General features: G+C 48.2%; 1 protein-coding gene across 1 annotated transcript in view; it reads left to right on the top strand.

Moving 5' to 3' along the window:
- Window positions 1-13,910, top strand: part of ZNF839 (zinc finger protein 839) — a 26,698-nt gene extending 12,788 nt beyond the window's left edge. The window contains exons 3-8 of the mRNA XM_032287329.1: window positions 2,391-2,606; window positions 5,196-5,288; window positions 6,630-6,779; window positions 9,979-10,116; window positions 10,258-10,387; window positions 13,647-13,910. Of these exons, the coding sequence (XP_032143220.1) occupies window positions 2,391-2,606; window positions 5,196-5,288; window positions 6,630-6,779; window positions 9,979-10,116; window positions 10,258-10,387; window positions 13,647-13,786 (867 nt within the window). The 3' untranslated portion in view covers window positions 13,787-13,910. The remainder of the gene's footprint in view (window positions 1-2,390; window positions 2,607-5,195; window positions 5,289-6,629; window positions 6,780-9,978; window positions 10,117-10,257; window positions 10,388-13,646) is intronic.
- Window positions 13,911-14,493: the final 583 nt, after the last annotated feature.

Here is a 14,493-nt window from a genome sequence, read left to right as displayed (position 1 = left end):
TCTACAGTAGTTTATTTTTTTTAATATTCTGTTATAATTCTCCCTCTCTCTCTTTTTTTTTTTTTTTTTTTTGAGACAGAGTTTCTCTCTGTTGCCCTGGCTGGAGTGCAGTGGTGTGGTGCGATTTTAGCTCATAAACCTCCTGGATTCAAGTGATTCTTCTGCCTCAGCCTTCTGAGTAGCTGGAATTACAGGCGTGCAGCACCACACCCGGCTCATTTTTGTAATTTTAGTAGAGATGGGATTTCACCATGTTGACCAGGCTGGTCTCAAACTCCTGACCTCAGGTGATCCACTCGCCTTGGCCTCCCAAAGTGCTGGGATTACAGGCATGAGCCAGTGTGCTCAGCCTTTATTTTAGTTTTCTAAGTTATAATTCCTATTTTCAGAGGAGGGAACTGTCAGGGAATGAGGACGGTGTCAGATCTAGGATTCTCTTCAAAACCCATGCAGATCCATGGAGACACAAAGTAGGCTGGTGGCTGCGGGGCCTGTGCGGGAGGGAGGAGGAGTGACCGCGAATGGGTGCAGTTTTGTTTTGTTTTTACCATCACAAATAAGACTTTTTATTTGCCACTATTATAATCTGAACTTTAGACAGATTCTTGGACTGGTGGTACGTATCCATCAGCTCCTCCAAGTTTAGCAATGTCTTGTCCCCAGTGGCTTTTCCACAACCACTGCCTGCACCATGGAGCTCCATGAGTTTTCCCAATTCAAACTTGGGCTTCTGCAGCATTTTACTTTTCTAACGAAGACATCATGGAGAGGTTAAATGGATTGGCAAGGCTTTTCTATGTCTTTTCCAGTGCTGCCTGGAATCAGTTTACTGACCACTTCTTTCAACTCATGTCTGCATCTCCCGGGTCGTGATTTCCATCATCTTCTTCCGGATTTGGTGGACCTGTTGGTGCTGAGCGTAAGAGGTCTTCCATATCTGATTGTTGCATTTTTTAGTAAGAGCAACACAGAACAGACGAAGCAAGTAACCATCATTAGTCTTGACATCAGCATGAGCTTCAGTCATTGTCTGCCATCTTTTGGCCATGGAGCATATTTTGTCATGGGTGAGATCCATGCCATGGAAGTTAGTCAGGCAGTTTTTGCCCTGAACGTCTTCAGTAATCAGCTTGAATTTCCTAATGCAACTTCGTCATTCTGCAAATCAGCAAGACTCACTTCAAACGCTCGACCCTTGAGGTCATCACATGCAATTTCGGTTCCTTGGGTCCTGGTGACTAGCGTCTTTGTAGTATTTCTTATACTGAACATAGCGGGTGGTTTCACATCATACCAATCTTTTTTAGAAAATGGATCAGCCACCTTCTTCTTGGTCCCGTTTTTGCTGCCTTTCGTAAGGTGCTTCCTCTTGCCAACCGCCATGGTATTGCTCAGAGAGCAAAAAGGCATGGGTGCGGTTTCTTTCTGAGGTGATGAAACCATTCTGGAATTAGATAGTGGTGAGGGCTACACACTTTTGTGAATATATTATATCCACTGAATTATATACTTTCAAAGGATGAAATCTACAGTATTTAAAGTATATCCAGTAAAATAATTTAAAAATTTAAAAGGTCTTGGATAAGTAATGAATTAGGAACAAAATTCAGGTCATGTTTTAAGATGACAGTCACATCAGAGAAGTCTTTTGTTTCATGTTGGTCAACATCCCAGGGTTAGTTTGCTACCCCAGACGTACAGGCTAGCTAATATATATTTGTTTTTATTTTTATTTTTATTTTTATTTTTGAGACAGGGTCTCATTCTGTTGCAGTGGTGCAATCATGGCTCACTGCTGCTTCGATCTCTGGGGCTCAAGTGATCAAGCCTCTCAAGCACCACCATGCCTGGCAAATTTGTGTGTGGGTGTGCGTGTGCGTGTATGTGTGTGACAGGTCTTGTTCTGTTGCCCAGGCTGGAGTACAGTGGTGTAATCGTGGCTCATTGCAGCCTCAACCTCCTGGGCTCAAGCAGTCCTCCCACTTCAGCCTCCCAAGTAGTTGGGATTATAGAGCACACCACCAGGCCTGGTTAATTTTGGTGTGTTTGTAGAAACAGGATTTTACAATGTTGTAGAGGCTGGTCTCAAAGTTCTGGGCTCAAGCAGTCCTCTTGCCTTGGCCTCCTAAAGTGCTAGGATTACAGGCATGAGCCACTGTGCCTGGCCAATTTCTTTAAGTTAATTTTTTTTATAGAGTTGGAGTCTCACTATGTTTCCCAGGCTGGTCTCCAATTTGTGGGCTCAAGTGATGCTCCTGCCTTGGCCTCCAAAAGTTCTGGGATTACAGGCATGAGCCATTGCTTGTGGCCACTGAAAGGTTTCTGTGGGGTATATAAAGCTTGCTTGTTTTATTTTATTTTGGGTGTGCAACACTGTCTGGAATGGTCAGTCTGCAGACGTTGAAGAGACATTGCCATCTGAACCAGAAAATGCAGCTCTTTTGGGATCAGAGAGATACCAAGGACCTAGAAGTCACTCATGCTCAGAGACCCCTGCAGAGTCCCACACAGCTGTACTCCATCGGAGAAGAGCCACTCAGCCACATGGTGGCCCTGCTGCGGCAGGGGAGCAGAGGGCGTCGCCAAGCAAAGCCAGGCTCAAGGAGGTACCTCACTCTTACAACCCTGTGCTTGAAACCCATGTCCTTAGCATGGTATGTGGCAGTTCACTGTTAGTTTCTGAATTTACAAGTCAAATACCCAGAGATCAAGAACAGCCTGGCCAACGTAGTGAAACCCCATCCCTACTAAGAATACAAAAATTAGATGGGCGCGTTGGTAGGTGCCTGTAGTCCCAGCCACTCGAGAGGCTGAGGCAGGAGAATCGCTTGAACCCCAGAGGTGGAGGTTGCAGTGAACTGAGATCGCGCCACTGCACTCCAGCCTGGTGACAGAGCGAGACTCCATCTCAAAAAAAAAAAAAAAAAAAAAAAAGGTAAAATACCGAGGTCACCTAAACAGTTCACCTGAAATGTCATTGTATTGTGTGATAAAGCCAAGGACAGTAGTATCTGAACTCATTCATCCTCTCACCTGTTTCAAGGGACTATATGGCCTTCACTGTAGCTCCAAAAGCTGCTGGCCTTGATAAATTTTGGAATGATTATAACCTGTGTTTGTATGGAAGCAGTTTAGAAAACAATGGAACTGATTTCAGGACCACTCTTGACTCACAGATGATAATTTCTCCAGAAATGGACATTACACATTTACTGGGTGACCATCAAGTATCAGTCCCTGTATTAGGGATGGAGGGGATGGCGTACACAAGATAGGCAGAGCCCTGCTCTTTGCGGAGAAAGATGATAGTCAGACCAGTCACCTGACAAAACTGTCCTTTGAACCTGAGTGGGAAGCAAAAATTTGAGGCATTTCCCTGTTTGTTGTTAAGTTCCTCCAGAATTCAGGTCAGGTCATGGCAAGGTAATATCCTATATTCCCACCTTCCCCCTCTTCCTGTGGAGTTGAAAGTCAGCTGGTCATTTCTTTCAAAGGATTTTTTTTTTTTTTTTTTGAGACAGAATCTTGTTCTTATTGCCCAGGCTGGAGTGCAATGGCATGATCTTGGCTCACTGCAGCCTCTGATTCCGGATTCAAGCAATTCTCCCGCCTCAGCCTCCTGAGTAGCTGGGATGACAGGCGTGCACCACCACACCCTGCTAATTTTGTATTTCTAGTAGAGATGGGGTTTCTCCATGGTGGTCAGGCTGGTCTTGACCTCCTGACCTCAGGTGATCCATGTACCGCGGCCTCCCAAAGTGCTGGGATTACAGGAGTGAGCCACCATGCCCAGCCTCAAAGGTTTTTGAAAGTCATAATTAAACACTTTTCTTTAGCTTTTCTGCTTGTTTAATGAGCCTCTGTGGCCCTCGTCTGAAGCCCTTCCAGCCCTTTGCAGCTCCTACTCAATCTCTTGCTCTCTCCCTAAATGCCAATCTTTTTTTTTGAGAGAGGGTTTTGTTCTGTCACCAGGAGTGCAGTGGCTCAATCATGGCTCATGCAGCCTTCACCTCCCAGACTCAATTGATCTTCCTGCATCAGCTTCCTGAGTAACTTGGCCCACGGGCACACACCATCACACCCAGTTAATTTTTAAGTTTTTTAAGAGACGGGGTCTCATTATGTTGTCCAGGCTGGTCTCAAACTCCTAGCCTGAAGTGATCCTCCTGCCTTGGCCTCCCAAATTATAGGGATTACAGGCATGAGCCACTGCACCTGGCCTTCTAAGCACTGATCTTGTGATCTCCCTGGACCTCAGAAGACTTCTTGTTTCTAGGACTTCCTCAGATTCCCCCTCACTTTATTGCTTCCCTGAGGATCTCACTGTTCTCCTGCTTTCCTAGGCCTTCTTCCCTCTGCAGACTCCCATGCTTCCCGTTCAGACCTCTCTCTGGTGTCTCAGATCTCTTCATTGAAACGTCTCCACCTAGCTGTCCTGTGAAGCCTTTCATGTTTGAGCAGAGCCCACAAGCTGGCTTCCTGTCCGCCCCTGCATTGTCAGGGCCCGCTGTGCCTACCCAGGCTCAAGCTGGGAACCCAGAGGCATTCTTGACATTCTTCTTCACTTACCCTCCCCATGTCCTGTGATTGCTAACCCTGGAGGGCTGTGCCCTCCCCGCATCTCCCTCCCTCCCCTGCCACCCATCCCTGTTCTTACCCGAGTCCTCATCTTCTCTTGCCTATACTTTGGGGGTAGTCCTGACTGCCTGCGGGGCTTCCAGCCCCACCCCATCCTCTGCACCACCACCTGAGGCACCTTCCTAAAACTTCCCTCCACAGCTGCCTGGAGAAGGGAATCCAAACCCTTCAGCCCCTCTCAGCCTGGGCCTGGGCTGCCCTTTAGCCCTTCTGGCCTGCCTGTCTCCAGGCGCCGCCTCCAGCTGTGCTGCCCCTTGCTTGAGCATGTGGCACAGCCTGGGTGAGTCCTGGAGGGCAAGACACACATCTCCTCATCACTGTGTGCTTATTCCAGGGCCTGTACCCGGGACAGTGTTGTGGGGTACCCAGAATGGCTCATGCACTTCACTTAGGAGCAAAGAAGTGAGATAGTTAATCAAGTAGAATGTTTAGAGTTACTTGGTCACTGAAATTTTTGGAGAACTTTGTGTTATTTATGTTGTGTATTGCACCAACTTGTTGGCTATTGGGAAATTCTTGTGGGACATTCAAAGGCATGGAACACCTTCCCTTGGTAGCTTCTCCAGCAGTGTGACCGGGAAGATCTGGTGGAATTGGCTCTACCTCGGATGGCTCAGGTTGTAACCGTGTGTGAGTTTCTTCTGATGAAGGTGAGTCCTCTTAGTGTTTCTAAATGATAGAGGGGTGATTAAAAGTTATTCAGAAATAATGTTATTATTTATTTATTCTCTTTCAATAACCTGCATGGTTGTTTGATTTTATTTTTGAGACAGGGTCTTGCTCTGTCACCCTGGCTGGAGTGTAGTGGTGCCATGATAGCTCACGGCAGCCTCAAGCTGCTGGGTTCAAGTAATCCATCCACCTCAGCCTCCCAAGTAACTGGGACTACAGGCTTGGACCGTCACACCTGGCTAATTTTTTTTTTTTTTTTTTGAGAAGGAGTGTGCTCTGTCACCTAGGCTGGAGTGCAGTGGCTTGGTCTTGGCTCACTGCAACCTCTACCTCCTGGATTCAAGTGATTCTCCTGCCTCAGCCTCCCAAGTTGCTGGGTCTATAGGTGTGCACCACCACGCCCAGTGAATTTTTGTATTTTTAGTAGAGATGGGGTTTCACCATATTGGCCAGGCTGGTCTTAAACTCCTGACCTCATGATCTGCCCACCTTGGCCTCCCAAAGTGCTGGGACTACAGGCATGAGCCACTGTACCTTGCCACACATGGCTAATTTTTGATTTATTTAAAAAAGAATTGTTTTGTAGAGATGGGGTCTAGCTTTGTTGCCCAGGTTGGTCTCAAACTCCTGACCTCAAGTAATCCTCATCCCAAGGTGGCGGGATTATAGGTATAAGCCACCTTGCCCAGCTCATAGTTATTTTAGAAAGTGCCAGGCCATTTGGAATCATTTGCCTTTTCCAGGACAGCTGAAGTGAACCTGCTGGTCATGCACAGTGCCTGGTGCGGGGGCCGGTGCCTGGGTAGCTGCATGTCTCGGCCAGGTGCAGGTCCACTCCCTTGACTGTTTTAACTTGGTACAGGAGGAATGGAAGTGGCAGCCCCAAATAATGGCCAGCCTGGGCTCTCCTGGCCCCAACTCACCCCAACTGGCCTCTTCTGCCCGGGCACTCTCCCTGAGCCCACTCTGAGGCTGCAGCCCAGGCTGCCAGTGCCCCACACTCCCTCCAGAGCTTACAGCCCAGCCGGGGCTCAGGGCTTCTCTGCCCTTCCTTCCTACCCTGTCCTGGGAGCTCACCCGTGCCCTCCATGGCCTCCACCCAAGACTTGTTTGTTTCTTGGCCGGCTCCTTTCATGCCCATTCTGGCTTCCCTGCGCCATGCGGGGCACACAGTTGGTGCTCGCTGGGGACAGAAGGAAATGCACACCAGAGCAGCTGCTGAGGGGTTAAGGAACCAGAACTTTGTTCAGATTTTCTTCTATATTTTCCATATCAGTACCTCGGGTTTAAACTTTTTTTTTATCTTTATCTTGACGAAGGTTGAAAAAAATCATCTAGCAAAGCCTTTCTTCCCAGCCGTATATAAGGAATTTGAAGAGCTGCATCAAATGGTTAAGCAAATGTGCGAAGATTACCTCAGTAATTCTGGTCTGTGTTCTCAGGAGACCCTGGAAATAAATGATGATAAGGTAACAGTCTTCCATGGCAGAAAGAGCTTTGCTCGCAGAGTTAGCCAGAAGAAAGAAGGGCCAGGCGCAGTGGCTTACGCTCGTAATCCCAGCACTTTGGGAGATTGAGGCAGATGGATCACTAGACGTCAGGAGTTCGAGACCAGCTTGGTTAACATGACAAAACCTAGTCTCTACTAAAAATACAAAATTAGCTGGGCGTGGTGGCACATGCCTCTAATCCCAGTTATTCTGGAGGCGGGGAACCTAGGAGGCGGAGGTTGCAGTGAGCTGAGATTGCACCATTGCAGTCCAGCCTGGGTGACACAGTGAGACTCTGTCTCAAAAAATAAAAAACTCCATGAATGAAGGAGAATGTTTTTAGTAATGACATTTTCCTAATAAACACCATTTTAGCTTTTTCCCATCAAGTGGAACTTTTTTTTTGTTTTTTTTTTTTGGAGATGGAGTCTCACTCTGTCGCCCAGGCTGGAGTGCAGTGGTGCAATCTCAGCTCATTGCAACCTCTGCCTCCTGGATTCAAGGAATTCTTCTGCCTCTGCCTTGTGAGTAGTTGGGATTACAGGTGCACTCTGCCATGCCCAGCTAATTTTTTGTATTTTAGTACAGATGGGGTCTCACTGTGTTGCCCAGGCTGGTCTCAAACTCTTGAGCTCAGGCAATATGCCCACCTTGGCCTCCCAAAGTGCTAGGATTACAGGTGTGAGCCATTGCATCCGGCCCCCAATTTTTTTTTTTAAAGCAATAAATGCTCTTTTAGAAAACTCAAAAATGGGCCGGGTGCGGTGGCTCACGCCTGTGATCCCAGCACTTTGGGAGGCCGAGGCGGGTGGATCATGGGGTCAGGAAATCGAGACCATCCTGGTCAACACGGTGAAACCCTGTCTCTACTAAAACTACAAAAAATTAGCTGGGCATGGTGGCGCGTGCCTGTAATCCCAGCTGCTCAGGAGGCTGAGGCGGGAGAATTGCCTGAACCCAGGAGGCGGAGGTTGCGGTGAGCCGAGATCGCGCCATTGCACTCCAGCCTGGGTAACATGAGTGAAACTCCGTCTCAAAAAAAAAAAAAGAAAACTCAAAAATGAAGATAACTTAAAATGGAAAACACCATAATCCTCATACTCACTGATGATCAGAGTTAAAACCTCAGGTATCATTTTCTTCTTTTTTTGTTTTGAGATGGGGTTTCCCTCTGACTCCCAGGCTGGAGTGCAGTGGCAAAATAACAGCTCACTGCAGCCTCAACCTCCTGGTCCCAAACAATCCTCCCACATAAGCCTCCTGAATAGCTGGGGCTACAGGCGTGGGTCAGCATGCCCAGCTGATTTTTAATTTTTTTGTAGAGATGGGGGTCTGGCTATGTTGTCCAGTCTGGTCTTGAACACCAGGGCTCAAGTGATCCTCCCTTCTTCGCCTCCCAAAATGCTAGGATTACAGGCATGAACTACCACACCCAGCCCTGTTTTCTTCTTTATGTGGGTTTTTGGGGATGGGTTATATAGGGACTATTCATTATTGTTTGTGGTTGTTCTGACACAATTCTCATTTTAATGTCGTTGTTATGAAATTGCCTTTAGCTACATTGGATTTTTTTGGGTGTTTTTTGTTTTTTTGAGACGGAGTCTCACTGTTGCCCAGGCTGGAGTGCAATGGCGCGATCTCAGCTCACTGCAACCTCTGCCTCCCAGGTTCAAGTGATTCTCCCACCTCAGCCTCCCAAGTAGCTGGGACTACAGGTGTGCACCACCACACCCCGCTAATTTTTGTATATTTACTGGAGACAGGGTTTCACCATGTTGGCTGGGCTGGTCTCAAACTCCTGACCTAAAGTGATCTGCCCGCCTCAGCCTTCCAAAGTGCTGGGATTACAGTCACTAACCACTGCGCCTAGCCTTATTTTCTTAAATTTTATGTCACGAGAAAAAAAGGTTTCTGCTAAGCCTCATATAGATGCCCTGCACAGCAGTCACTTGTGTGTTTTTTAAACTCTGAGTTTAACAATACTGCCTTGAAGCAGAACTGACCACACACACACACACACACACACACACACACACACACACACGCACGCATGCACACACTCTGCATGCCCTACAGACTCTGGCTTTTTAAGCAGCTAACCCACACAGCCCATCTTCTCCTTTAGCCTTGTTCTGCCGCCCTTCCTGCTGTGCCCACCTCCATCTCATGCTCTGTGGAGTTATCTCTGTAACGTCCACCTATAAATGATAACAGCTGTCTCTTAATACCTTCCCATCTGGTGTTTTGCATAAGATAGGCATTGCATACAGAGTCAAATCTCATCTTCACAAAAGCCCTTCCAGGCAGCTGTAATCTCTCCTGTTGGATAAGGAAACTCAGGGAGATGGACAAGGGAGACTCAGGGAGATGGTAGCTTGCCAAGATCACCCAGGCCGTGGGCAGAGAAGCTGGGATCCAGCTCAGGCCCCCAAACCCATGCCCTTTTACCAGCTGGGAAGGAGATCTGAGTGTGGGGTAGGCAGGATCATTTTTCTGAAGAGACCAGTGAGAATTCAGTAGAGGAGGATTAGTGGGAAACAAAGTTACCATGGTATCAGCTAACATTATTAAGCTTGTGACAGAATTAAAGAGAGTGTTTTAAATTTTTTATAAAGACTTTGGGCTGAGCACGGTGGCTCATGCCTATAATCCCAACACTTTGGGAGGCTGAGGTGGGTGGATCACTTGAGGCCAGGAGTTCAAACCCAGCCTGGCCAACATGGTGAATCCCCATCTCTACTAAAAATACAAAAGTGAGCCAGGCGTAGTGGTGCGCACCTGTAATCCCAGCTACTCAGGAGGCTGAGGCAGGAGAATCACTTGAAACCCGGAGGCGGAGGCTGCAGTGAGCCGAGATTGTGTCACTGCACTACAGCCTGGTTGACAGAGTGAGACTCTGTCTAAAAAAAAAAAAAAAAAAAAAAAACTTGTGGTCTCCTCCTCTAAATTGTGCTCACATAGAACCTTCTAGTTTTGATAATGATCCATTTTGTCATCAGCTAGTCCATCTAACATTATGTTTATCTTCATCTTTCTCATTGTTGAGATAGCACCTCACGGTACAAAGGAACTTTGTAGATTTAATTCTATGAAGTCGTTTAATTCTTGCACATGAATGTGCTTCTGGGGGCGTGTGCTGTTTGGGTGAAGTTTATTCTCTTGGCCCATTCCTTTTCAGGTTGCTGAGTCATTAGGAATCACAGAATTCCTAAGGAAGAAAGAAATACACCCGGATGACCCTGGACCTAAGCAGCCCAGCAGACAGATGGATGGGGAGCAGCCAGAGGGAGCCGGCAGCGGGAAGAGGGAGCACGAGGTGGGCATGGTTGAAGTGGGCACCAGGTGTCTCTGTTCATGTTGAATCAGTGTGGTTTGGCTTCTTCAGTTCACCCCAGGAAGAGGAGGTACCGGTTTTCTGTTTCTTCCTATTCTAGCTGATTGAGTCTTCTCTTCATAGGCTGTGGAGGAGGGACTGGCCTCGGTGAAAAGACCCAGAAGCGAAGCCCTGCCCAAGGACACCACTGAATCTCTCGCTGCCAACACCGGAGGCCGGGAGAAGCGCAGGCCCTTGCATGCTTTGGCTGCCGGTGAGGGTAAAATGGTGTCTGTGGGTTGTATCCATGGCCTGGTGGCCCTGCTGGCATGCACAGATGTGCCCAGAATTGCCACTTTTCAGGTTGGGTGACCTGTAGCTGGATTTAAGGGACCCTCTGGTTCCTCAAGTGTCATTCCAGCCTCCCAGTGTTCTGTCATTCCAGATTTGTTCCCTGCGAGTCTTGAGGTCTTTGGTTGTTTTTGCTTGTTTGTTTGTTTGTTTTTCTGAGACAGAGTCTCACTCTGTCACCCAGGCTGGAGTCCAGTGGCGTGATCTCACCTCACTGCAACCTCCACCACCTGGGTTCCAGTGATTCTCCTGCCTCAGCCTCCTGAGTAGCTGGGACTGCAGGCATATGCCACCACACCCAGCTAATTTTTGTATTTTTTAGTAGAGATGGGGTTTCACCATATTGGCCAGACTGGTCTTGAACTCCTGACCTCGTGATCCACCTGCCTTGGCCTCCCAAAGTGCTGGGATTACAGGTGTGAGCCACCGCGCCTGGGCATCTTTGGGGTTTTCTAGAGTACCTTGTTAAAATGGGGAGCCACAAGCCAGGTGCAGTGGCTCACACCTGTAATCCCAGTACTTTGGGAGGCTGAGGCAGGCAGATCACCTGAAGTTGGGGGTTCAAGACCAGCCTGGTCAACATGGCAAAACCCTGTCTCTACTGAAAATACAAAAAAACTAACTGGGCCTGGTGGCACGTGCCTGTAATCCCAGCTACTCGGAAGGCTGAGGCATGAGAATTGCTTGAACCTGGAAGGCAGAGGTTGCAGTGAGCCAAGACAGAACCACTGCACTCCACCCTGAGTGACAGAGGAGACTCCGTCTTAACAACGACAACAAAAAAAGGAGAGCCACCAAGTGGTGGTGAGGGGGCTGTACCCAGGAGGGTTCCGAGAGCTTGGGCAGAGATGGGTCCCAAGGACACATCCATCTATGGCTTGGCTTTCATGAGACTTGGCTGTACATGCCAGCTGAGATTTAACATTTGAAAACAAGACAGGTTCTGGCTTTTATTCTGGCTCTAGCCAGAACCCATCGACTAGACCCTTAAGAAAATTATAGGCCAGGCATGATGACTCATGCCTGTAATCCCAGCACTTTGGGAGGCCGAGGCAGGCAGATCACCTGAGGTCAGGAGTTTGAGTCCAGCCTGGCCAACATGGTGAAACCCTGTTTCTTTTTTTTTTTTTTTTTTAATTTATTTCCTTCAGAGCTACTGGAAATCAACAGAAACCCTGTTTTTACTAAAAATACAAAAATTAGCTGGGGTTGGTGACAGGTACCTGTAATCCCGCTACTCGGGAGTCTGAGGCAGGAGAATCGCTTGAACCCAGAAGGCAGAGGTTGCAGTGAGCCAAGATCACGTGACTGCACTCCAGCCTGGGTGACAGAGCGAGACCCCCGTCTCAAAAAAAAATTACGTGTATATTTACATACATTTATATATATAATTATTTTTTTGAGACGGAGTCTCGCTCTGTCGCCTAGGCTGGAGTGCAATGGCGCAGTCTCTACTCACTGCAACCTCCGCTTCTGAGGCTTAAGCGATTCTCCTGCCTCAGCCTCCCAAGTAGCTGGGATTATAGGTGCCCTCCACCACACCTGGCTAATTTTTGTATTTTAAGTAGAGACGGGATTTCACCATGTTGACCAGGTTGGTCTCAAACTCCTCACCTCAAATGATCCACCTGCCTTGGCCTCCCAAAGTGCTAGGATTACAGGAATGAGCCACCACGCCCAGCCTGATGGTGATTCTTAATTGGGGCATGTGTTGGAATCACCTAGGGAGGTTATTATGAAATACAGGGGCATGAGCCTCTGGGAATTCCAGGTCTGTGGGTAGGGATGTTGGGAGGGTGTGGATGTGAGCATTTGGAAAGGCCTCTTGGGGTGATTCTCCAGCTCATTCTGATGAAGAACCACCAATCATTCATTCAGTGTTGGCAGAAAATCATACTGTTGAATGGCCCTTAGCACACATTTCTCTCTCTTTTTTTTTTTTTTTTTTTTTTTAAGCAAGGTCTTACTCTGTTGCCCAGGCTGGAGTGCAGTGGCACAATCTTGGCTCACTGCAACCTCCACCTCCCAGGTTCAAGCAGTTCTCCTGCCTCAGCCTCCCTAGCAGCTGGGATTACAGGCGTGCACCACCACACCCAGCTAAGTGTTGTATTTTTAGTAGAGACAGGGTTTTACCATGTTGGCCAGGCTGGTCTTGAATTGCTGACCTCAGGTGATCCACCTGCCTCAGCCTCCCAAAGGGCTGGGATTACAGGTGTGAACCACTATGCCTGGCCTAGAACACATTTATTTTCAATGCAAAATCTGTCTTTGTGAATGGATAATAGGGATGTATTTTTTTAAACTGCTACCAATCCCAAGGAGCAAGGAGAATGGATGCTTTGATTTTTCTGCAGGGAAGGTGACTTGGCCTGGCTTGTTTTGGATGGTGACACAGTACTCGTAGCTCACCTGTTTCCTAAAACGTTTAGGTTTTGCCCTCTAGGAAATGGGACTATCTCTGTGCATTCTGAAGAAAGCCACGTGACAGTGGTTTCTGATGGTGGTGGGAGCGTGTTCCGGGCGAGCCCACAGCTTCAGGCAGTGGCTGACTTAGGAGCCAGGAGTGGGTCTGTGGGTGCTGCTCTCTCATCCCAGGGTGTCAGTGGGCTGGCTCTTTATGCCCAGTCAGGAGAGCCTAGGAGGCTGACCCAGGCACAGGTGGCAGCATTTCCTAGAGAGAATGCTCTGGAACACTCCTCAGACCAGTACGCCCAGGACAGCCTGAGGAGCCCGGATTTCTGTAGCACCTTGTCATCTGGTGCAGAGTCCCTGTCACCTGGGGGGCCTGGACATACAGAGGCAGGACACCTCAGCAAGGCCTGTGACTTCTGCCTGAACCAGCAGCCTGCCTCCGGAGGTTACAGCCCCTGCTCTTGAGAAAATGTTGCCCATGGATAGCGTGGCAGTGGACTGTGCCCACAGGACTGTGCCCAAGCCAGGGCCTCAGCCTGGCCCACACAGATCACTGTTGACTGAAGGGCATCTCCAAAGCCTTTCAGGGGACTTGAACCAGTTCTCCTGTGGGAGGGAAGTGCACTCTGGCCAGAGAGAACTGGAGAGCGTGGTTGCCGTCGGTGAAGCCCTGGCTTTTGAAATTTTCAATGGGAGCCGTGAGTTATTGTCTCAGGGACAGGAGCAGATTTTTATTCAGACTTCCAATGGGCTTATCTTGTCCCCTCCAGGTACAGTAGAGTCTCCGGAGGAAGATGTTGTCATAGTGACCAATGCAGAGGGGCGTGGCCTGCAGAGGGGCCCGTCAGAAGGAGTTCCTCTAGAAGCTGTGGAGTCGCTCCTCACGGTGGAGGCAGAGCCCTCACAGTGAAGGGGAGTCAGATCCTAGATTTGTCTGATTTATCCAGAGAAAGTCTATGGCAAGCAATGTGTATTTTTCTAATGTGAATACTGCACAGATGAACCTTTTATTTATAAAGAGTATGCCTTTCTACCCTGTTGTCTACATTTTTCTATGGAGCTCACTATAATAATGGCAGATGTTACCTGATCAGGAATCCCTGTGGTGTCTCTTGACACTCACGAGTTTTTCATGACGGTGACAAGTAACACTACACTGTGACCTGATGATCCGCCCTGCCCCCTGATTCTGGGAAATGATGTTCCCTTCTCTCCTGGTGATACGCTGCTTTTCCACCAGACTTGGTCCATACTAGATGCTTCTTTTGGGTTCAATTAAAAAGAAAAGCTAGTCATTCTGGGCAGCATTTTATTGAGAAGCAAGGGAAAAAAGTAATTTCTACTTGCATGATTTTTTTTTTTTTTTTTTTTTTTTGAGACAGAATCTTGCTCTGTCACCTGGCCTGGAGTGCAGTGGCATGATCTTGGCTCACTGCAACCTCCATCTCCTGGGTTCAAGCGATTCTCCTGCCTCAGCCTCCAAAGTAGCTGAGATTACAGGTGCCTACCACCATGCCCGGCTAATTTCTTGTATTTTTAGTAGAGACAGTGTTTTACTATGTTGGCCAGGCTGGTCTCGAACTCTTGACCTTGTGATCTGCCCGCCTCCGCCTCTCA

The sequence above is a fragment of the Sapajus apella genome, unplaced genomic scaffold (assembly GCF_009761245.1).
Source record: "Sapajus apella isolate SASKATOON/1434 unplaced genomic scaffold, GSC_monkey_1.0 scaffold20, whole genome shotgun sequence".
Taxonomy (NCBI): domain Eukaryota; kingdom Metazoa; phylum Chordata; class Mammalia; order Primates; family Cebidae; genus Sapajus; species Sapajus apella.
This window is presented reverse-complemented; position numbering and strand designations above follow the sequence as displayed.